General features: G+C 45.2%; 1 protein-coding gene across 1 annotated transcript; it reads right to left on the bottom strand.

Annotated features, from left to right (window-relative positions):
- Nucleotides 1-744: 744 nt before the first annotated feature.
- On the bottom strand, nt 745-24,107 carry XRCC6 (X-ray repair cross complementing 6). Its single transcript, XM_028115547.1, has 13 exons — nt 24,034-24,107; nt 23,333-23,416; nt 21,012-21,124; nt 16,746-16,884; nt 16,228-16,482; nt 15,369-15,552; nt 12,850-13,036; nt 10,750-10,918; nt 9,879-10,040; nt 8,246-8,375; nt 7,690-7,790; nt 3,811-3,924; nt 745-1,154 (listed from the first exon to the last, which is right to left on the bottom strand). Exons 2-13 carry the CDS (start codon nt 23,406-23,408, stop codon nt 961-963), a joined length of 1,824 nt encoding a protein of 607 aa, XP_027971348.1. The 5' UTR covers nt 23,409-23,416; nt 24,034-24,107; the 3' UTR covers nt 745-960.
- Nucleotides 24,108-24,150: the final 43 nt, after the last annotated feature.

The following is a 24,150-nucleotide window of genomic DNA, read 5'->3' as shown; positions in this document are numbered from 1 at the left end:
AAAAACCTTTTAATAGTCAAGGAACAAAGAATCCAAAACCAAAAATCTCTTACAAGAGTAATTTGACCCTTCCTATGTCTCATGAGATGCTCACTCTGGTCCTGAAAGGCAAAGGACCTACAAACTCTGAATCTCAAGCCATCCTTGGAGGATGCAAATCCTTTCAGATGCTTTCCTTCCTTCTCTCAGGCTAATTCTTCAAAAGCAGTAGAGCAGAAAGAGCAGGAAAGGGACAGGGAGGGTAGAAGAGGGATGGCGCGTTGGGGGCATAGGGGACACGAAGAGAAAGACACCCTACCCTGTTCCTCTTCCCCGAAACTGCTGGAACCGAAATTCTCAGGGCAGCAGAAAATGTACATATCTTCATATACCTGAATGTCACATTAAGATGAATGCAGCATGAAGGGGGCTATTTACTGATGAAGCAAATGGTACCAGGATTAGAAATGTTAGATACTTATTGCTTCTGGAAATCTGCTCTTTAGATCTATATTAAGACGCAATGAAAGGGAAAACAGGCGGGAGGCCAGAGGATGGGTGACTGACTATTGCTAGGGCTTGTCATTCCTGAAGTACGTCCACCTGTCCTTCACTGTCACATTCTCCCCCGCCTTCGCGGATATTTGTCTCCATTATGATGAGGATATGTTCCTAATGGGAGAGAAAATTAAGCTAATAGCCAATGGCAAGTGATCTTTGGATGTGCGGCAGACACGTCTTTCTGTGTCACACTAAAGAACAGTATATAGTACAAAGTTAGGGCTCTTTATTCAGACAGGAAAGCGCAGCAAAGCGGGAGGGCTATGCTGTCTCCACGGCAACAGAACATCTCATAAATGTAAAGCCCTTGGCTTGTATCAGGCAGACTCTTCCTGGCTCAGGAGAAACATGTTTTAACTTGATGAGAACAAAACCAGGCAGCCTGGCTAGAGTGCAGAACGGGGGGCGCTGGCTGGCTGGTCAGTTCTGGAAGTGCTTAGTGAGCGTGTCCAGCAGCTCCTGCTTCTTCAACCCACCCCTCAGCCCATACACCCTGCAGGCTTCCTTCAGCATGGGCACAGTGAGCTTACCCAGCGTGCCCTTGCTCACATGGGCCTTCAGATCCTCTTCAGATAACTCCATCTTGGGCCTTTTGCTTCCAGAACCTTCATCATCTGGGGGAAAAGGTCAGGAGGGAATGACTGGAAATGATACCATGGCACCCAGCTACACTGCACAGGGGCCCTCCTATGATCTGGGATGCAGTTAACCATCTTCCATAAGGCTGTGATGCCCACCTAGAACACCATGGGAGGGTGGCTTTTGGTTATCTGGTTTTGTAGGATTTACTTATTTGACAGGGAGAAAGAATGCGGCGGGGAGGGGCAGAGGGAGAGAGTCCTAAGCAGACTCCATACTGAGCCCAACATGGGGCTCGATCCCACAACCCCAACATCAGGACCTGAGCCAAAACCAAGAGTTGGACGGTTAACCGACTGCACCACCAAGTCGCCCCTGGAGGGTGTTTTGATAAAGCAGCTTCATTTAAGCATAAAGTCAAAACTGTACCACACTGAGAAGGGAGTTCAAAGTAGTGTAAGTGCCACAGTTTACCCAAAATGGGTGCTCACTCTGGGTAAGTCATTCATTCCTTCCTTCATTGAAAAAGCACTTACCGAGTGCTGCATAAAATACTAAGGCACCATACTCGGTGATCAGAAAGTGCAGACGGAGGGGGATAAACAAGCAAATCACTGGGGCGCCTGGGTGGCTCAGTCGTTAAGCGTCTGCCTTCGGCTCGGGTCATGACCCCAGGGTCCTGGGATCCAGCCCCGCATTGGGCTCCCTGCTCCATGTGGGGCCTGCTTCTCCCTCTGCCACTGCCCCTGCTTGTGTTCCCTCTCTCGCTGTGTCTTTGTCAAATAAATAAAATCTTTAAAAAAAAAAACACAAGTAAATCACTAAAGTGTACACAGGTGTGAAGAGCTATGACAGCAGTTCCCAGAGGACACTATAAGAGTCACTTCTGATGCAAAACAGAAAACTCCATGGCCACCAACCCAGGCTCTCACAGCTCCACTTCCTTGTAGGGCTGCTAGGCAAGCAAAGCCCACATTTGGCTTGACTAGACCAAAAATAGCCCCAAAATGTACAACCTAAGCCAGAACTATTCCCCCATGCTAAGGAACTCACAACATGTTGTCCTGAAAAAGATGAGAATCATGGTGAAGAGTATTTTGGGTCTAGTGGTAAGAAAAAAGGATAGTAAAGAAAAAGATTGTTAAAGAAAAAATGGTTAAAGCCAATCACTGGAAGTTCACAGAAAAAAAAGTCCAATAAAACTACATCTCATTTGGGACGCCTGGGTGGCTCAGTCAGTTAAGTGTCTGACTCTTGATCTTAGCGCAGGTCTTGATCTCAGGGTTGTGAGTTCGAGCCCCACATTGACCTCCACACTGGGCACGGAGCTTACTTAAAATAAAAAAAAATTTTTTTAATTAAAATTAAAAAACAAGGCTCAGGCATCAGACCTTTGGAGACCACTGTCCTCTGAGCCTGCCGGTGTTAAATAAACCTCCCATCCTCAAAAAAAAATAAAAAATAAAAAAAATACATCTCATTCATAACCAGAAAATTGCAAATGAACACAGGATATAGTTTTCCCTCTATTATTCTTTTTCTTTTTTTTTTTTAAGACTTTTTTATCTGAGGGGCGCCTGGGTGGCTCAGTCGTTAGGCGTCTGCCTTCGGCTCAGGTCATGATCCCAGCCTCCTGGGATCGAGCCCCGCATCGGGCTCCCTGCTCAGCGGGAAGCCTGCTTCTCCCTCTCCCGCTCCCCCTGCTTGTGTTCCCTCTCTCGCTGTGTTTCTCTCTCTCAGATAAAAAAGTCTTTTTTTTTTTTTTAAAGAGTTTTATTTATTTATTTGACAGAAAGAGACAAAGCGAGAGAAGGAACACAGCAGGGGGAGTGGGAGAGGGAGAAGCAGGCTTCCCGCTGAGCAGGGAGCCCGATGCGGGGCTCGATCCCAGGACCCTGCGATCATGACCTGAGCCGAAGGCAGATGCTTAACAACTGAGCCACCCAGGCACCCCTCCCTCTATTATTCTTAGTGAAAAAAGGAAATAGTATATCAAGTCCAGTACCGGTGAGAATGTAGGGAAATACACCCACTCTTTCTTGAATAGGATATAAATTGTATCACTTTTTCAGAGGCCAACTGGCAATTCTTATTTTTTTTTTTAAAGATTTTATCTATTTGAGAGAGAGAATGAGAGAGAGAGCATGAGACAGGGGAGGGTCAGAGGGAGAAGCAGACTCCCCACTGAGCAGGGAGCCCGATGTGGGACTCGATCTGGGGACTCCAGGATCATGACCCGAGCCGAAGGCAGTCGCCCAACCAACTAAGCCACCCAGGTGCCCCCAACTGGCAATTCTGATCAGAATTTTAAATGTCGACACCTTGACCCATCAATACCACTGCTAGGAATTTATCCTAGATAAACTATGGATCCACTCACACAAGAACGCAACAGTGGTTCATGTTCACTGCAGCGTACCCATCAAGAAAGGTCTGGTTGAACAAACTGTTTACATCTATCCAGTGAAGTACTCTGGAGCCTTGTTGTTTAAATACAGTAGCTTTGTATGGACATAGCTCTTCAATATATGTAGCTAAGTAACAAAATAAACTAGAAAACAAAGTGAATACACAAAGTCCATTTGTGCTGAAATATGTATGTTTGTAGGTTTGTATAGAAATTTCTGAAGGGACATGATCCTCTGTGATAGGACCATAAAGTCAACCTTAAAAAATAACCCAGTTCCTCACCTTGTTTCTGCCTGGGAACTTTTCCTTCAGGATTATAATCTGGTGGGTAGACAAGCTCCTTAAACTCATTCACCAGGGAGCCCAGTCTTTTATCTATTGCTTCAATTTTAGGCACTAGAAAATCAAAACACAGGAAGAGTGGCCGGGTGAGTCACGAGTCCTGGCTTCCTGTCCTGTTCCAAGTCTACGGGGACCAGAGGAGAAAGCACCTAACTGCCGGGGTTAGGGGGAAGTCACGGGAGGGTCCAGGAGGAGGCAAATGACCTGGCCATGAATGCCTCTCTAATATTGATCAAGTACCTTCTAACAATCACATTTAATGAGCACTTACTACAGCCAGGCACCCTTCTAAATGCTTTACACTTATTTTTTTTTTAAAGATGTTATTTATTTATTTGAGAGAGAGAAAATGAGAGAGAGAGCACATGAGAGGGGGGAGGGTCAGAGGGAGAAGCAGACTCCCCGCTGAGCAGGGAGCCCGATGCGGGACTCGATCCTGGGACTCCAGGATCATGACCCGAGCCGAAGGCAGCCGCTTAACCAACTGAGCCAGCCAGGCGCCCTAAACTTATTTTTTAATGTAATCCTCTAGAGGGTAGGTAAATTTGTCTCCCTGTTTTACAGAGGAAAGCCAAAAGGTTAGATGACTTGCCCGAGGCCAAAGAGCTGGGAGTGATAGAGTCACAAACTGGGCTAGATTCTGGGGTTTCAAACCAGAGTCTGTGCCCCCAGTGGGCTTACAGTCTAGTCAGGGTAAGGAGGTGGTGAAAACATAAATGCAGGAGGTGGCAATGCCATGAAGGGACTGAACAAGGCACACTGGGAACACGAGAGGGGTCGGCAAAGACTTTCTGCAGCCGGGTCTGGGAAGCTGAGCACTCTTCCTCGGGCAGATACTATTCCAAGCAGGAGAAGGCACAGGAGTAAGAAAGGGCAGGTGACATACAGCTTGAAGGTAGGTCAGGAGGGCAGGACCAGCAAGGAGGCTGGAATTCCAGGCAGTCATGGCGAGGTCATGGAAGACTTGAACGCCCGCGCGGGACTCAGACATTATCCTGAGAACAGTGGGGAAACTGAAGGGCTATGAGCGGGGCGGGGGGCAGGACCCCATTTGCATTTTAGAAAGATCCCCTGGAGCTATGTGTGGAGTATGAACTGGAGGATGGTGAGACAGCAGGCAGGGAGAAGGGCCCATAAACCCAAGAAGTGACAGAACTGACGGACGTACAGACGGAATGTGAGGTGTCGGGGCAGCCAGTGGGGAGGTGGTGGCTGGTTGGGAGGCCAGGAATATTCGCCAGGACCAATACAATAGGAACAAGGTATCTCTGGGGGAAAGACAGTATTTGTGTTACCTTACCATTGTCTACGGTTTGTAGAGCTTGTGACGTGAGCTGTGTCACATCAAGGACAGGCATGAGGTGAGTCTCATCATCTCCTCACGTGGCCACGTTTGCAAAGTACTGAGGGGAGCTCCTGGCACAATGTCACAGCCAAACTGGGCTCCGGCCAAGTCGGAAGCCCCCCGTCCCAGGCTACATGAGCGTATGCAAGAACTCTGGTTCTCCACGTGGGAACCAGCTAGGACTTTTAAAAAACACTGATGCCCAAACCCTTCCCCCAGAGATTCCGATTTAACTGGTCTGCGGGTGAGGCCTAAACAGCCAGATTTTTTTTAAGTCCCCCAGACAATTCTGTTGTAGGCCGAAGTTGAGAACCAGCGTGCTAGAGGTAGGGGCATGTCTCAAAATCACCTGGAAGGCTTGTTGTAAAACACAGATTGCTGGGTCCCAACCTGAGTTTCAGAATTAGCTTGGGAAAGGGCTCAAAATTGGCATTTCTGACAAGTTTCCTGGTGATGCCAGTGCTGCTGGTCCGGGGAGGACACTCAGAACCACTGGGGTAGCCTGCGAGGCCACCGAGGGAGAAGTGAAGTGACAGAAAAAGATGGGGCCCAAGGTCACCTAGAGCGCTCCCATGTTTGGCGGAGGAAAAAAAGGAAGCAGGCTCAGCAACGGAGTCCTGGGCTGCTGTGGACCCAGGAGAAAAACCAAGACAGCGATCGTGAGTCTTCAGTAAGTGATTTATGAAGAGAAAGCCATTATCACTGTGTCGGAGGGAAGCAGAGACACATCGGAGTAGAGCTGAGTGAAGAACATGAAAGGGCAAAGAGTCAAAGCTGTCCGATGTCTGAGCGGTAGGAGAGCCGGGTGGCGCAGCAGATGGCCCACCGGGCAGGGTAGCTGCGGTTCCGGCCAGAGCCGAGCAGAACGGACAGGGCTGGGGACACAGGCTCAGGAGTTACGGACATGAGGGGACGCTGGAGGCCATAGGAGCAGACAAGAAAACCAACGTAAAGGGAGAGCAGAGGGGCTGAGGAGTTAGAGGGAACATCACAGCAGCCGAAAGTGTTTTGAAAACAGACGCAGGAAGAGAAAACATGACTTGCAGTGAAATTACAGGACAGGTGCCAGGATGCAAGAGGCCAAGGCCATGGCAAGGAACAGAGAGGACGCTGCGGAATAACGGGGAACCACCACTTCCTGAGCATCAGGACCGAGATGTGGTTAATCCCTTGTAAGAACACTCACTGTCCCCATTTTACCCATAAAGAAACTGAGTTTCAGGGACGCCTGGGTGGCTCAGTCAGTGAAGCGTCTGCCTTCGGCTCAGGTCATGATCCCTGGGTCCTGGGCTCGAGCCCTGCATCAGGCTCCCTGCTCAGCGGGGACTCTGCCTCTCCCCCTCCCCCTGCTCACGCTCTCTCTCTCTTTCTCTCTGTCCTTCAAACAAATAAATAAAATCTTAAAAAGAAAAAAAAAAAGAAAGAAAGAAACTGAGTTTCGGGGAGATTAATGAGATCCCAAGGCTAATCAAGTTAGTATGTGGCAGAGCGGGGATTTAAACCTGTATCAGCTGTTTCCGAAGCCCGAGTCCTTCACCACCTTGCTGGAGACCAGGCCACTTACTTCCTGATTCGCTAAAGGCCACCAAGAACGACGGGCCGCGTCACCCTGGCCCTGCCCTCCCACCGGATCCGCTAACGGTCACACCACGGCACAGGTGTACTGGCGCTTACAGCACTCGTGCGGGGCTGCTTGGTCCGGCCTAAGAGAGATCATTAATAACTGCGGAGCTAAGCAGGCCCCACTAATTGTTCGGATCTTTTCAACCTCTGTCAAGAGCCTTCATTAAGTCCCATCTGTTTCCCGCTGGGTGTTTACTGACATCACTAAACTCTCGTGAAATATGTAAGAGAATCACAATCAAGACAGGGACAGGTAGCGAGCTCAGAGCTCGACCGAGGAGGCCAGGCCCAGCTCCCCGATGCTGGGTAACGAGGCGGACCTTCTCAGGTAGAGCACGCAGTCTGCACCGTGGTGCCGAGCAAGGGCTCCGGGCCAGACTCCCTGGATTCTAAACCTCGATCCACCGCTCACCACTTTGTGCCTCGGCACATCACTCACTCCCTTCTCTAGAAAACAAGGCCAATGGCAGCACCTACCTCGTAGTTACGAGAATTAAATGAGTCAACAACATACAGGACAATAGTGCCTGGCACACAGTGAGCGCTCAATAAATGTTACAGATTATTATGATTATTTTTCACTTTTACCAACATGTAGTCATGAGGTGGCCTCCTCGTTCAAAGGCAGGTCTCGGAAGCCTGGCACTTTCCTCTCCTCTCACGACAGAACCAGCCAAATCTGCTCCGAGGCGGTCTACGCTGGACTAGAAAATCTCTCAGACATGGCTGGAACAAGGAGGTTAAGTTTTTAGAGGGTGCTAGGAAATGCATCCACCTGTCTGGTCCAGAGTGGGGTAGTTACGAAAAGCTCCCGTGGAAAGAACCACTGAGCTTCGCCACAGCCTTCTTACGTGTCAGATCCACCGCTTGCTCGGGCTCCATGAAATCCAAAGCCAGCGCCTCCAGGTTCCTGAAGTGTTGCTGCAGCACTGGGTTCTCGAAGCTGTCACTTCTAGTAAAACAATCATAATAGCATAAATACACTGAAACGATGGAACACTTAAAAAATAAATGAATAAAATTATTAAATAAACCCGACTGAGGCGGCATAGGCCCGGGGTCGGCTGAGGAAAACAGCCCGAATCAAACAGCGGGGAATCCTGTCTCTTGAGTCAAGTTTTCTCTCGCCAATTTTCAATTTATTGAAATTGAATTGAAATCCAAAAGCTAATTCAGAAGCAAACACCTGACCATCTGTCTGTCACGAGAAGCAGTGGGCAGAGAGAGACACAGAGGAGGCAGGGCTGTGAAGTACAGAAACAAGACGAAGGACAGAGGTTGGGACACGGGGAGAGAAAGAACCCGAACACTCTTTCTCCCCACGCTCAGCAGCAGCTGGGAGGAAAAGAATCCTCTCACCTCAGGAGACAGTTCCAGAAGAAAGCCTGCAACGGACCCACTACTCACCTGTAGTTGAAACGGAGCTTCTGAACGACAGCCTTCATCTTGTCTATCTGCTCTGGGTTCGCCACGACTTTTTCAGTAAAGGGCACCTTCCGTTTATCATCAGCATAGGGTAAGAAGACAAGCTGGAAGCCTGAAGAAGGGAGATAAAGTTTTCTGAGATCTGACTTCACAAAAGGTTTCAGTCACCGAGTTGCCATTTGCCTCTCGACTCCAGATTCGCCCTTCCAGGACCTGTGATGCTGGGGCTGGGACCCTGCCAGCCCTGCTTCTCCTTTAGCAGCTGATTCCTGTGAGCATCCGCCTGAGCACCTCCCTCTGGGGCCTGCAGAGCGGACAGGGAGGCAGCAGTACTGTTTCCCGTGCCCTCCTGTCCCTGCCGGCCTTGCCCCAGCCGTGGCTCTCTGTCAGGGCCCTTCACCTACCTGGAACGGTTGGTTCCAGCCTCCAGCTTTCTTGACTCACCCAGAGCCAGCTGGGCAGCACCCCCCCCCCCCCGCGAAGGGCTGAGTCCCAGCTCCATGGGGCCCTCTGAGCTTCAGCCTCTCCCCTCGGCTCCCCCATCCCCACCCCACGCTCAAAGGAAAGAGGAAGGGTTATCCGGCTGCTCTTGTTCCAGGTTCTAAGAGACTCGAAAATCTAGACTGGAACCAACGGCTGCTGCAAGGTGAAGGGCCCTTGCTCACAAAGCCAACAGCGCTGAGCAAAAGGAAGGAGCAAGTCCCTTTGCTCTCCTCTGCCCTACGGTCTCCCTCAAGCACCAACTACTGACACAGCCTGACAGAGAGTCGGCTGACAAAGGAGGAAACTGGGTTTGGAGAGTGTCAGCCTCAGCAGCACAGAGAGTAATAGGAATTTGGAGCTGAGAGACAAGAGCTTACTAACTGACATACAAAGCTATTCCTCAGCCGTCTGATCACCAGGGTTACAAATATAACATCTTCAAAGAGTTACTTTATAGTTCATTTTTATTAGCAAGGCTAAGGAAGAAAGAAGACTACCTACCATCTCTCGGCAACTTTGTACTAGTCACTTATACATTTATTAACTTGTTTCAAATGGGAAACAACCTGAAGAGTAAGGTGTTCCAGAATTCTCATCGTTGCAGATAAGGAATATAAGTAGAAATTCTAGGTTAAATTATTTGCCCAAGTTGGCCAGGTAACAAGTGGCTGAGATGGGCCTGAAACAAAAGAAAGTAAACTTTCCCACACATAAGAATAAGCCAAGTCTGACTTCAAAACCCATGGTCTTTCTGCTATACCTCACTGCCTTGGTATACAGAGGATAAACCAAATGTTAAACATTGCAAAGGTGCCTAACAATGGCTTTTAGTAAAGGTGCCAGCAGTTGAGCCATAAACTTTGTCAGTAATCTGCAAACAGTCCCTATGCAGCCAATGCTCAATTATGGCTGCAGAGCTGCCTGGTACAGTTGCACATGCTGTGCACTGCACAACCATATTTGGCAGCTTTACCTGGCTCTGCATCAAATCCACCTGTGAAACCCTAAAAATACACCTTTCCCAGCTCCCATTCCTGGAGACTCTGGTTCAGCAGGTCTGAGTTGGGATCCTATGAGGGATTCCAAAGTCTGAGCAAGGTTCAGAAGCACTGAAAAGATCTCTTCCACATACCTGGGGGAGTCACCTGAATTTTCTGCTCATCTAGCTCCTCTTCCTGTGGCAACAAGGCCACAAAATAAGGAGGGATGTTCCGACGAGGGGTGTATCTGCACACTGCCATGACCTCCTTCTCCAGACACTTGGTGAGGAGAGCAATGAACAGGGTTGAGCTCCCTGGAAAACAAACATCCCAGGAGTCTGCAACCTAAAGGTATCTCTTCCTCATTTCCCTCTTAGCCCATGTTATAAGCTTACGATTTCTCTTCCATTTTCTTAAAAGGGCTTATGACACTTCATTAGGTAAGGTGTGATGAGCCCAGAGCTGAAGGGCAAGTGGGGACAGCAGAGGTGCAGAAAGGAAGAGGAAAGGAAAGCAATGAGAGATCAGATGCCTCAAACACTCCATTTCAGAGTGTGAATTATTAACATTAGTTTACTTTTACTATCTTTAGACTAATGAGATAAGCCCCAGTTACTAATAAAAGCCAACCAGGTCAAATCCAGGGGTTCATTAGCTATAGCACAGAGGAATATAGATCTGGACAAACACAATGACCTAGTTCATAGCATCTTTAATTGCCAACACTAGGGAACAAACTGGGTTTTTCTTTTCAATTCTCTACCTGATGCCTCAAAGAAAGACTTCCAGAGGAACTAAGTTTTAAAAATTCTAATTCCATATCCCCTCCTGGCTATTCACAATGTGTATCAGTCTATTATAGGTCCTAAAGAAATCTCTAATTTTGTTTAGTCCTGAATTTCCAAAACTTGTCTGAGCATGAAAAACTTTCAAAATACCCCCTTAACACGTACATCCTATCCAGGTTCCAAGCAGAACTACCTTCTGTTACTCATTCATTTACCCTCAGTCTATACCACATACCATTCACCAGGGACTCTTCGGGGTACACGAACAGGGAGGGCCTCAGGTAATGGTGCTTCTTCAGCAACATCAAGGGCTTGAAACCGATGAGAATCAAACCTGGTTCATCAAAGCGTTTCAGCTCTTCTGTTTCCTCTTTCTCTAGTACAATCTGACGACTCCCATAGTTCTAAAGGAAGGGGAACACGAGGGCCATGTACATAGGCTACATGGAGATGCAAAGTGATTGCCACATGACACTAGCAAGTTAAAATCAGCTTTCTTCTTTTTTTAAAGATTTTATTTTATTTATTTGAGAGAGAGAGAATGAGAGATAGAGAGCACGAGAGGGAAGAGGGTCAGAGGGAGAAGCAGACTCCCTGCTGAGCAGGGAGCCCGATGTGGGACTCAATCCCGGGACTCCAGGATCATGACCTGAGCCGAAGGCAGTCGCTTAACCAACTGAGCCACCCAGGCGCCCAAAATCAGCTTTCTTCTAAGGAACAGGAAGATGGTTCACCAAGGGCATCTTCCTCCTACCATGGGGAATGAACATTTACTGAGTGCTTGCCAGGCACCTTATATTCGTCATCCAATTTATCTTCTGTGTCCAGCCTAGGCGATAGATGTTAAAAACTGTTTTACAGATGAGTGAACTGAGTCTTGATGGTTGGTAACTTGCTCCAGGTTACATAATTGAATTGGGCTTTAAACCACCAGCCACCACCACTCTGGTGCTGAAGGCCATTCTCTTCAGGCATTTATTCCAACCCTCAGCATCATCCCTGACCCACAAAGGAAGCTCAAAACACGCCTATTTATCAAGAGGACATATGTCAGGTACTGCAGTAGGTCTGAGAAAACACGCATATTAAGTATCACTTTCAAACTTTAATTTTGCACTGTGGTCATAGATACACGACCGGTAACAGAACTTAGCAAGAGTCCAACTTGAGTTTAATCAACAAAACAGAGCCCTCAAGTTTTTTCGAAGGCATACTGAATCAAGAAAGAAACTCCATGACCAGAAGAGCTACCACCTATGAATAAACCAACATGGATAACTAGTTACTTCCAAAATGGAAGAGGAAATTTCTTGTCTTCTCCTTCAGAAAGTAGGATGAAATACTCTGGCTTGAGATTTGTGCTCCAAAAAATATCTCATGGGTTGAATCAAAATAATATTTAATTTTAGTCACTTAGTTGATCCTTCTAGGTCCTGAACTTATGCAAAAAAATCTCAGATTCTCTCCCACATTTTGCATTAATTAAAAGGATGACTCATTTGATTTTAATTTTAGATATCCAATCCTTCCACAGATTGAACAAAGGTGAGAGAATGAAGAAAGATAATGTTCTGCATTCTTAGTCTGTCCTTCAGATTAAGAAAAGCACATGTGTATCATTTCAAAGCACAGGAAAAAATTTGGTTTGGGGAAAAAAAAAACTCTCCCTAAAATAAAGTGCACTTCACACCTAACACACTTTCCCTAGCTCATCTCCCTAGTTAACTATAAAGCATTTTCTGCTACTGTACCCAAGCAAGGAATTCGACTGTTAGGGCAGAATGCCCTAACCAGTCAAACACTGGTTCCAACTTTCTAGCTGTCAAAGTACCAACAATCTAGATGCTGGGGCACCTGGCTGGCTCAGCTGGAGAAGCATGCAACTCTTCATCTTGGGGTTGTAAATTCAAGCCCTACGTTGCCTGTAGAGATTACTTAAAAATAAAATCTTAAAAAAAAAAAAATGATCGGGGTGCTTGGGTGGCTCAGTCGGTTAAGGGTCTGCCTTTGGCTCAGGTCATGCATGATCCCAGGGGCCTGGGATCAAGCCCTTTGTTGGGCTCCCTGCTCAGCGGGGAGTCTGCCCCTCCCCCTGCTCCTGCTCTCTCTCTCTCTCTCTCTCTCTCTCTTTCTCTCTGTGTCTCTCAAATAAATAAATAAAATCTTTAAAACAAAACACCTAGATGCCAGAGTTCCAAAGAGGAATGGCTTTGTGTTTTAAGAGCTTAGTGACAAAGATTCACACAGAAAGGTATCTAACTGGTTAGGCTAAATCAATGTCTCCCTCCCTGTTAACTCTTCAATGGGACAAAATTCAGTAAGAACGCAGACCTACCTGAGACCTCTTGGTGTCGCTAGGCAGAAGCAAACTGCCCGTATTTACATTAAATGTCCGGGTCTTGGATTTCACTGGTTCATTGGTTTCCCGATAAAGCCTCACAGGAGGAGGTTTGACGGCCTTCTGGACCATGTTATACATGCCGACAGTGAGTGCGATATCTTTGCTAAGCTTAAGCTTCAACCTGGGGGAGAGAAAAACAAAAAACCACGGAAAGATTATGCTTTCCTAGCTAAAATTCTTTTGTGGTACCCAAGCCTCATTTTATTCTCTCCAATAATCCAAATTTCTCCAATATAAATATAACAGTTTTAATAATAGAGTTTGCTATAATACTATCTCAGGGTCTATACCGCAAAAATTAGTTTCAGAATATACTGTTAACTACTAAAATAATGAGGAAGAGTGTACTGTAATAAAAATGATTGTTTTGGGGCGCCTGGGTAGCTCAGTCGGTTAAGCGTCCAACTTTTGATTTCAACTCAGGTCATGATCTCAGGGTTGGGGGATGTGAGATCAGGCCCCACACGGGGTTCTGCACTCAGCAGGCAGTCTGCTTCTCTCCCTCTCCCCGCCCCCCAACCCTCTCTCTCTAAAACAAATAAAAAAAAGATTCTCTCTCCCTCTTCCTCTGCCCCTCCCCCACCACGTGCACACATGTTCTCTTTCTCTCTTTAAAAAAAAAAAGGGCACCTGCGTGGCTCAGTCGTTAAGCGTCTGCCTTCGGCTCAGGTCATGATCCCAGGGTCCTGGGATCGAGCCCCACATCGGGCTCCCCCTGCTTAGCAGGGAGCCTGCTTCTCCCTCTCCCTCTGCATGCTGTTCCCCCTGCTGGTATTCTCTCTCTCTCGCTCACTTGATCTCTCTCGAATAAATAAATAGAATCTTAAAAAAGATACAAATTAATATGTTAATAAAGAACTTAGGACAGTGCCTGGCATACAATAACCATGAAATAAAATAATTCTATTATTTGATTATGGTGGGAACATTAATCATTTTTTACGCTAAGGCATTATTAGTTCTCAAACAGTTCCAATTTATTATTCCTCTCAAGTATCCCATAACAACTCTTCCACAGAATGACACTAGCAGCTAACATTTGTAAATAATTACCACGCACCACGCACCATGCCTGGGTTATCTCAATACAGCCGTCCTGTGAGGAGGGACCATTTTTGCCCCCATTTTACTGAGGTCCAGAGAAGTTACATGACTTGCCCCAGGTTGCCCAGCAGAAGGACCAGGACTACAATCCAAGCCAACCTGACTCCAGGACCTACATTTAACCACTATTTTACCCTCTCTGCCATCCCCACCAAAATGTGTGCTAGATTTCCAAACTGTAGTAACAATACTCCATTATTTCAGGAAGGGAGGAGAGATGCCAGGGTGTTTGTGTGAAGAAAAAGAAATCATTCCTAAGGGGGAAAGGAGAGCCAACAGCCAAACTACAGCTGTAGCACTGGGCTGGTGTGTGGTTTCCCTAAAATCATTTCATGGGTTTTCTAGTAGAATTGTCAGTAATCTCTTGAAAACTGCTCAAAAACTACCAATGGTCATATTTCCCTATGTTGAGGAACCTGGCCTAAAATGAAAGCCTGGGCCGCCTGGGTGGCTCAGTTGGTTAAGCATCTGCCTTCAGCTCAGGTCATGGTCCCGGGGTCCTGGGATCCAGTCCCGTGTTGGGCTCTCTACTCAACGGGGAGCCTGCTTCTCCCTCTCCCTCTGCCTACCGCTCCCCCTGCTTTGTGCCCTCTCTCTCTCTCCGATAAATAAATAAAATCTTTTAAGATTTTTATTTATTTGACAGAGAGATAGAGAGAGAGCACAAGTAGGTAGAGCGGCAGGCAGAGGGAGAGGGAGAAGCAGGCTCTCCGCTGAGCAGTGAGCTGGACGTGGGGCTTGATCCCAGGACCCCGGGATCATGACCAGAGCCGAAGTCAGCCGCTTAACCGAATGAGCCACCCAGGCGCCCCAATAAATAAAATCTTTGAAAAAATAAATAAAATAAATAAAAATAAATTTAAAAAAATAAAACGAAAGCCTGATGTGACCTTAAAAAGCAAAACGGGAGAGCCCTTGGGACTCTCTTACTAAGAGAAAGTAATTTAACAAGTGGGTTCCTGTTGGTATCAAGTTTATAAGAAATCAGAATAACTCAACGCCAGTGACAATAACTAGCACATACTAAGTTTTTGCTCTATACAGTACTAATGTTATCCACAATTTACGGAGGAGCAAGCAGATGACATACTAGTGACTGCATCTGAGGACAGCAGTAAGCCACAACGGTTTACCCCAATGAAGTGGAGACCCGTGTTATTCTGGAGAGAGCCAGCCTACCAGCTCTTGCCAGAGTAAGAGAAGCAAATATGCAAATATGCTAGGCTGAAATAAAGCAAGCTTTTAGTGAGGCACTGCCGGTAAGTAGCCAGGGAAGCTTTGTCAAAGCAGCTCGGTGCTTACGATCAGGTAGGGCACTTGTGGGAGGCTGGCCTGGGTTCAGAGCACACCTGCAGAGCACGCGCTTCTTGGTCTCCTTGGCACGAAACTTCCTCAACAGGTCTTCCAGTTTGCTGGATTCCTCAAAGTGAACCCCTAGGTCCTCATCCTTGGCTGTGCTGATGATATCTTGGTAAAACAAGGATATGTCAAAGCCCCCACGTTTCCTCAGGTGCATCAAGTCCAGGAAGATACCTGGGGCAAGGAAAACAAACGATTTTCAGCAAGCGAGAATTTTTTTCAGTTAAGCCCAAATATGCAAAGAAATAGATGGATTATTAACATTTTCAGGACGTATAGAATGCCTAAGGGAATGAGCTGCTCTAAGGACAACTTATTCAATAGGCTCTGCACCCAATGTGGGGCTCAGACTCCCAAGCCCAAGATCAAAAGTTGAATGCTCCACTGACTGAGCCAGCCAGGTGCCCTGACAACTTATTCAAACCACCACCACGCATGGTAGCATGAAAAGTCAAGAAAAGCTTGATCTAGTAGAGCCCTTCAGAAAGCGAATGGCCTTTGGTTAAACGTTTGACTCTTGATTTCAGCTCGGGTCATGATCTCAGGGTCGTGAGACTGAGCCCCGAGTCAGGCTCCACACTCAGCACAGTCTGCTTGAGATTCTTTCCCTTGCCCCTCCCCCTCCCGACACAAGCACGCTCTCTCTTCCCAAAACAAATAAATCTTTTTAAAAAAGAGAGAACGTGAATGGCCTCATCAGTTTCAATAGGAATATTACACAGGTGTCTCCCCCTGGCTTCATTTTATTCTTTCATTTCACACTCAGGGGAGAAAAACAAATGTTTGACATCAGCTATAAAGCAGCAGTAAGATTAAGTGCCAATTTAAAAGAACAGGGAAAATGCCAACCTGTGTCACGAAGATCCCCAGCTTTGGTCCTGGCCCGGCCGGCTTTGGCACTGTCATTGCCATGGGGGTCATCTTCATTGGTGAACAGCATGATCCTCTTATGGCTCATCTTGACCTGGACATCGCTAAAGAGGTTGGCACAGACCCATAGCACTTCACTTAGTGAGTAGTCAGATCCATGGCCAATTAGGTCTTGGAAATGTTTTTTCCCCTGCTCCCCTTTAAACTGGTCAAGCTCAAGCACTCGTTTAGCACCTGATCAGAGACAGGAAAGTCAAACAGGCAGAAAAATCAGAATAGAGTCAGTGCCACATTTATAAGGCTAACAGAAGAGCCGAGGTCCCGTTCTCACCCCAGGAGTGTTTAACCCATAAAGTCCACATCCCAGGAAGAACCCTCTTGTGCAGGAAAGCATACTCTTAGTCAAGATTTCATCTATTTCCTTCTCCACATCCTTCTTTGTTCAGGGTAGTGACCTTCCAATGTAAGGGAAAAGCTGATCTTACACCTCTACTGACCTGGATTATCCAACTCCTGTAAGACGTAAATATTTTTGAAATTCACTGAATTTTTATCCTTCTCAGTACCATAGAACACCACTGCCAAGAGATCTTGAGCACTGCTTATGATCTTATTGGTATACACACTCTGGATACACTGACAAAATCAAAATAAAAATTCAATTAATATTTAACTTGGCATTAAATTTAAACTCCATAAGTGCCTGGCACATAGCAGGTGCTTAATATATTTGCTGAATCTGTACATGGCATTAGATTAAGGCATGACCCCTACCTTCAGGAAAGTCATGAATCAGTGAGAGGGACAGGCATGTATATTATGCTATAACAAAAGGCAGAGTGTGTTAAGTATATAATAGAAGTATAAGTAGTTCCTACCATAAGAAAACAGAGAATTAAAAACACATATTAGTCAGGGAGGAAATTCTGCTATAGGAGGGAAAAACAGCCCAGTACTGGAATCAGAAAACCTGGATATGAGTCCCACTGATGTCATTTACTTAATTGACTGAGTTTGTAGAGGCCACTTGATCTGCCCTCAAGCAGCTTGAGACCAAGAAACAGAATGTACATATGTAAAATAATTACATATGTGAAAGGTTTGAGCTAACAATAAGTAGAGGTGACCCGACAATAAGTCCATAACTGCTAACAGCATCTTTTTTTATTCCTAACAGCATCTTGTAGAATAAAATTTGCTTAATTACACAATTAATGATGCCAGTATTCCAGGAAAGTCCTGTCTACCCATTTAAACTAATGTTAGCATCTGGTAAATCAGTGTGTCAGAAGAGCTGCTCAGTCCTGTGACCTACTTAATTCTGGAGGGCACTGACAACATCCAGTTTCTAAATTTGCAAAGCTGAGAAATAATGCAACCATGGTGACACGTCCCACCCTGTCCCCATGTCAGGTATGAGACTCTACCCAGCCTCCCTCAACAGGAATTCTCTCCTTAAAGGCAGAACTTCAAGTATGTCTACTCATCGACAATAATCTGCATGGCAAGTAGTTATTTCTACAAGTATTTTAATCTACCCTTTTTCTTTATTGTAGCTGTAACACAATGTTACCTTAGTGTCAGGTGTACAACACAGTGATCTAACAGGTCTATGCATTATGCTGTGCTTGCCACATGTGTAGCTCCCATCTGTCACCATATAAAGCTATTACCATACCATTGACTATATTCCTTCTGCTGTACTTTTCATTCCCACAACTTTTTCTTTTTTTGACAGAGAGAGAGATAGTGAGAGCAGGAACACAAGCAGGCGGAGTGGGAGAGGGAGAAGCAGGCTTCCTGCTGAGCAGGGAGCCTGATGCGAGGCTGGGTATGATGCCCCGGGCCGAAGGCAGACGCTCAAAGACTGAGCCACCCAGGCGCCCCTCATCCCAAGTTTTAATCTACTTTGAGTTAGTCTCTAAACATTTACAGAAATTTGGTGAGGGCTTCTTTTAGGTTCTAAGAATTAAAACTACAAAAAAAAAATTTTTTTTTTGAGAAAATGTTTTTTCATTGCTTATCAAATACATTATACTCATCTGTGAATGTCTCACTTAGTTGCTACATAATACTACATTTTCTTCTGGGTTCTTTAGGCATCGAAGGTTCTAAGAACCCTCTGAAATTACATGTGGAAGTGTGAGTGTATCTTTTTGGAGACAGGGTACATAGCTTTCGCCACATCCTCAAAGAAGGTCACAATCTGAAAAAGGTTAAAGCAGTGATCCTCAAAAAGTGATCTCCAAACTAGCAACATCAGCATCACCTGGAAACTTGCTGGAAATGCAAATTCTTGGTGCCAGCTCTAGACCTATAGAACCAGAAATTCTGATTCTGGGGTAAGGCTCTGTATCTGTGCTAACAAGCCCTACAGATGATTCTGAAAACCACTGCTTTAAAGTTATGGGCTGGGGCGCCTGGGTGGCTCAGTCATTAAGCATCTGCCTTCAGCTCAGATCATAATTCCAGGGTCCTGGGATCGAGCCCCGCATCAGGCTCCCTGCTTGGCAGAGAGCCCGCTTCTCCCTCTCCCACTCCCCCTGCTTGTGTTCCCTCTCTCGCTGTCTCTCTCTCCGTCAAATAAATAAATAAAATCTTTAAAAATAAATAAATAAATAAATAAAATAAAGTTAAGGCCTATTCTCACTAATTCTTTTTCTAGATGCAAGATATTCTGATTTGCCAACTACAAGAACTGTTTATATACATATCAGAACATCAGAAGCTTCTGTTTGGTTCCAACCTCTAAAAATATAAAACATAATACATATGATGTCTTCATAATTTATAATTCCTCTCTATAAAGAAATGGTAATCTTCTGGAGGTATACTTCACATAACAAAATTAACCATTTTTATTTTATTTTTAAGTAGGCTCCATACCCAGTGTAAGACTTGAACTCACAACCCCAAAATCAAGGGTCTCATGCTCTACTGACTGAGCCAGCCAGGAGCCTCCAAATTAACCATTTTAAAATGAATAATTCAGTGGTATTTAATACATTCACAATGCTGGGCAACCACTACCACTATCTAGTTCCAAAACAATTTCATCACCCCAAAAGCAAACACCACTCTTACCATTAAGCAGCTGCTCCCCCCATTCTTCTGTCCCCATCCCCACTCCTGGTAACCACGAACTTACATTCTCCATGGATTATGCATTCTTTATTTCATTTAAATGTAATCAAAAAACATGTGACCTTTTGTCTGGCTTCTTTCACTTAACATAATGTTTTCAGGGTTCATTCACCTTGTGGTATCAATACGTCATTCCTTTTTACGGCTGAGAAATATTCCACTGCATGTATATACATTTTGTTTATCTGTTCAGAATGTTCAGGAATGAGATAGAGGTGGTGTACACAACATTATGAATGACTAAAACCTTTGAATTGTCACCTTGAAATGGTTCATTTTATGTAAACTATACCTCAATTTAAAAAACAAAATATTGGGGTGCCTGGGTGGCGCAGTTGGTTGAGCGTCGGACTCTTGGTTTTGGCTCAGGTCGTGATTGCAGAGTCGTGAAATCAAACCCCACATTGGGCTCCTCGCTCAGTGGGGAGTCTGCTTGAGACTCTCTACCCCTCCCTGCCCCTCCCCCTGTTCACACTCTCCCTCTTAAATAAATCCTTTTTTTTTTTTAAGATTTTATTTATTTATTTGACAGAGAGAGACACAGAGAGAGAGGAAACACAAGCAGTGGGAGTGGGAAAGGGAGAAGCAGGCTTCCCGCGGAGCAGGGAGCCCGATGCGGGGCTCGATCCCAGGACCCTGAAATCATGACCTGAGCCAAAGACAGATGCTTAACAACTGAGCCACCCAGGCGCCCCTTAAATAAATCAATCTTAAAAAAAAAAAACAGAACAAAATATTTACTCCTTGATGTGGCAGGTACTATTATTCTCTCCATTATACAGATGAGGAAATAGATACCAAAAGGTTCAGCAACTCTTCTGACAGCATATAGTTTGTAAGTGACAGAATCAGGTCTTGAGTCCCTGTTTTTTATTCTATTGGGTATTTAGCTGGGAGAGGAATTGCTGGGTCATATGGGAATTCTATGTTTAACTCTTTGAGGAACTGCCACCCTGTTTCCCACAGTAGCCAATCCATCTCACATTCCCAACAGCAATGTAGGTTTCCAATTTCTCTGCATCATTGCCAATGCTTCTTAGTATCCTTTTTTTTCCCCTCTAAAATATAGCCACGCTAGTGGGTTGTGATACCTCACTGTGGTTTTGATTTGCTTTTCTGTAATGACTATAAAGACGTTGTACATCCTTTTGTGGACTTCTTGGCCATCTGTAGATCTCTAGAGAAATGTACATTCAAATCCTACGCCCATTTTTAAATGAGGTTTTTTGTTGTAACCTTTTTTCAACCACGGGTAATACTCAACTTCTAAATACCAATTACAAGAGGACTCATTTTGACACCATAACTACTGGAATTTCCTTTCTTCCTTCACACACACATCTCTATGGAAGGAGGAGCCCTTCCATACTACCCGGGCTAACGCAGAAATTGGGAGCAATGTATTCCTAGGGTCTGAAGTTCAAACACAGAATAAAATGGGCCTGTTCTCCAACACTGCTACTTTTTAGCTCAGAATATAGGTAGCCATCCTGGGAGGCCAACCAACATTGATCATTCACAAACAAGTTTTTCAAAGAGTCCGTAGTTTTTAGAGTGGTGTTAATACTTTTTTCTTTCTCTCCTTTTTTTTTTTTTAATTAAACAGAAGGTAGTCTTACCTGGATGCTCATGTCAAAAGGAGTCAGTTCAACTTCACCCTGAGATTCAAACATGGCCCTAGAACCATCAACCAAAAAAATCAAACTATCTCTTCCCGAATATGTATATTCTCCTATGGGGAAAAAAATAGAAGAAAATGTTTGCCCTTGTGTTCATATTTATCATGCTTATTATTCATATAAAACAAACAGAAAAAAGCCCATTACAATGCCCACCCTCCTCCCAAGAGTAACCAATATCCTGACTTTTAATAATCACTTCCTTATTTCTTTTATAGTTTTATCATTCAAGTGAACATTACTAAACACTAGTTTTGACTTAAAAAAATGTTTTTGGGGGCGCCTGGGTGACTCAGTTAGTTAAGCATCTGACTTGATCTCAGGGTCATGAGTTCAAACCCCAAGTTGGGCTCCATGTTGGGCATGGAGCCTACTTAGAAAAAATAATTAGTTTTTGATGCCTCTTAATCTATAGATACCCCCTCTGTCTCTGTGTCTTATAACTTATTTGTTGAAGAACCAGAATGTTGTGGTATATAGTTTTCCACCTTCTGGATTTTGCTGATTGTATTCTTTTGGTGTAAATTGACATAATCCTCTGTCTTTCCTACTGAGGACCTAGAGAGGCTTCATCAGATTCAGGTGTTCTTTTTTCCTCATCATAGGCAATGCTGAGTTTTGTATAAAAACACATAAAATGGGGGCTCCTGGGTGGCTCAGTTACATCTGCCTTCAACTCAGGTCATGATCTCAGGGTCATGGGATCAAGCCCTGTGTCAAGCTTCTCCCTCCCCCTCTGCCCTCCCCCCCATGTACATGCACACGCGCGCTCTCTCTTGTTCTCGCTCAAATAAATAAATAAAATCTTTAAAAAAGAAACACACAGGGGCGCCTGGGTGGCTCAGTCGTTAAGCGTCTGCCTTGGGCTCAGGTCATGATCCCAGGGTCCCGGGATTGAGCCCCACATCAGGCTCCTGGAAGCCAAAAGCTGCTTCTCCCTCTTCCACTCCCCCTGCTTCTGTTCCCTCTCTCACTGTGTCTCTCTCTGTCAAATAAATAAATAAAATCTTAAAAAAATAAAAATAAAAAAGAAACACATAAAATGTCTGGTTGTCTCCTTTTTTCACACTGTTGCTTTCTAATACAATAAATGTAATTACCCATCTGTAAAGCATTATGTCAATTATGGGTCAAGAGTCCTAATCAAAAATTCTATCTTGACCCAATGAATTCTTTAGCATCCCAGTGAATTCAGTGAATTCTTTAGCAATCTAAAGAACATAAGATATGGGAAACCCCCTATACAAAATTTTCCACAATGTTGTTCATTAAAGTAAGAAACTGAAAATAACTAAAATGTCCAATGGGAGGCCGACTGAATAAATTATGGTACCTTTAAAATGAGTTATAAAGACAATATATATGTAGTTACATGGGAAAATATATCTATAACACATTAAGGAAAAAAGGCAGAACACAAAATTATGTATATATGTTTAAAATTCTTTTTGGAAAAAGACTCGTGCAAATTAAAATGAAAAAATATATTCATTATGATTAACTATAAAAAATCAGATCCAAAGAAATAGTTAAGAAATATCAGAATGAAAGATGAAGGAAATCTCCTTCGATAAAGGAAATATGCAAAATGCGGCAGGTAGCGTTAGGATGGTAGGTTACATAGATCACAGTAAATTTTCTCTTTTTTTATGTTATATATTTCCTACGTTTCTCACTTTTAGTAAAAACACTTTAAAATTTTCTTACCCAGGACTTACATTCATCAGTATGTAGATTACATGTACCCCTTATTTCTCTTCCTTTATTGTGTTACTACCTTGCCTGAACATACACTCCAAACATTGAAAGTGCGTCCCCGCCCCCGCCTCCATGGTGATAGAATGAGTCTTGTAACTGTGCTCCTCATGTTTTCACTTTGGTTGCTACAGTTTCTGTAGGGTGAAGGCATTTTTATACTGAGGTCCTACAATTTTATACTGAGGTCCTACAAAACAACTCTCCTGGGTGAGGAAGGGTCTTACCTGAGCCACCTAAGGTGACAAAGGATACCAATGCTCAGGGTCATTTACTGGAGCTCAATAGATGTCAACCTACCAGTAACAGTGAAAAATTAAGACTAGGAATGTCCCATAGACTAGAGTAGGACCTGAATAAAAGAGCCTTGGGTAGCTCTGCAAAGTTCAAATGGAAAAAAAGCATTTGAGAATCTCTAGGGAGAGAAGGGTAGGCCATTACACAGCAGAGACAGTCGGGAAAGTCTTTCTTACACACAGAACAGTGCACACATTAAAGACACTTACCACCTGCTTCAAGGCCCTCTTCTTGTTCTTCTTCTTCATCGCCCTCGTTTTTGTAATAAGACTCCCAACCTGACATATTGTTTACTGCTCACCAGGTGAAAGAAAGTTAGGATCAGTAAGAAGCAAATTTAAACCTAAAAAATATCGACTCCTAAGCTCCTCTGAGATCTTAAGTCTCGAGGTTACTGATGAGGAATGTGGATGCTGGATCCTGCTGCCTCCAGAGCTCTCAGCAATTGAGACGCACTAGTATATGGTCATGGGCATCATTCCAGCAGCAGCCTCACCTCGTCTATCCCTTAGGGCCGCTTCAGGGCTGGTGGTGGCCCTCTGACTGGGGTGCTGGGGCAGCCCAACCTGGAGGTCCCGTCTGGCCTCCTGCACCATCTGAACCTACGGGATTCCTGCTCCAGAGTACTCGATCCTCTAGCGGACCTCATCCCGCTCCCAAATCTCCCCCAACTCCTCCGCCAGCCATGCCCAGCGGGGGGTCTCACTGCAGGCGGGCCTCAAGGCCAGGTGCCGCCTCGCACGGAGGGGACGGGGACCAGAAACTCTCTACCCCGCGGGTCTGCACACTTCGTGCTCACTCTGCCCCGCGGGGAGGTTAGAGGGACGCTCAAGACTAAGTGAACGAAGCAGGTCGAGGCCAGCCCCGGCCGGAAAGCAAGGGACACAGCGAACTGCCCCAACTTCCATACCTTAAGCACAAGGATGAGGCCAATTTGGACAGAAGGCGGGGCGCCGCGCACGCACGGGCTCCAGTTCTCGCTCCCAATCAACGTCTCTTACGTCATCACGCATAGTGCGCACATTCC

This window comes from Eumetopias jubatus, unplaced genomic scaffold (assembly GCF_037043125.1).
Source record: "Eumetopias jubatus isolate StellerSeaLion01/CBP00866 unplaced genomic scaffold, mEumJub1_p1.0 scaffold_8, whole genome shotgun sequence".
Lineage (NCBI taxonomy): Eukaryota > Metazoa > Chordata > Mammalia > Carnivora > Otariidae > Eumetopias > Eumetopias jubatus.
The sequence above is the reverse complement of the archived record's forward strand: the minus strand, read 5'-3'. Positions and strand labels throughout refer to the sequence as shown.

Coding starts and splice junctions, on each gene's coding strand:
- XRCC6 (XM_028115547.1), bottom strand. CDS start 23,408: ATGTCAGGTTGGGAGTCTTATTACAAAAACGAGGGCGATGAAGAAGAA. Junction 13,037..15,368: donor AAGAAGCGCGTGCTCTGCAG/GTGTGCTCTGAA, acceptor TCTCTCCCCCAG/GTTGAAGCTTAAGCTTAGCA. Junction 7,791..8,245: donor AAGCTCCGTTTCAACTACAG/GTGAGTAGTGGG, acceptor TTGTTTTACTAG/AAGTGACAGCTTCGAGAACC.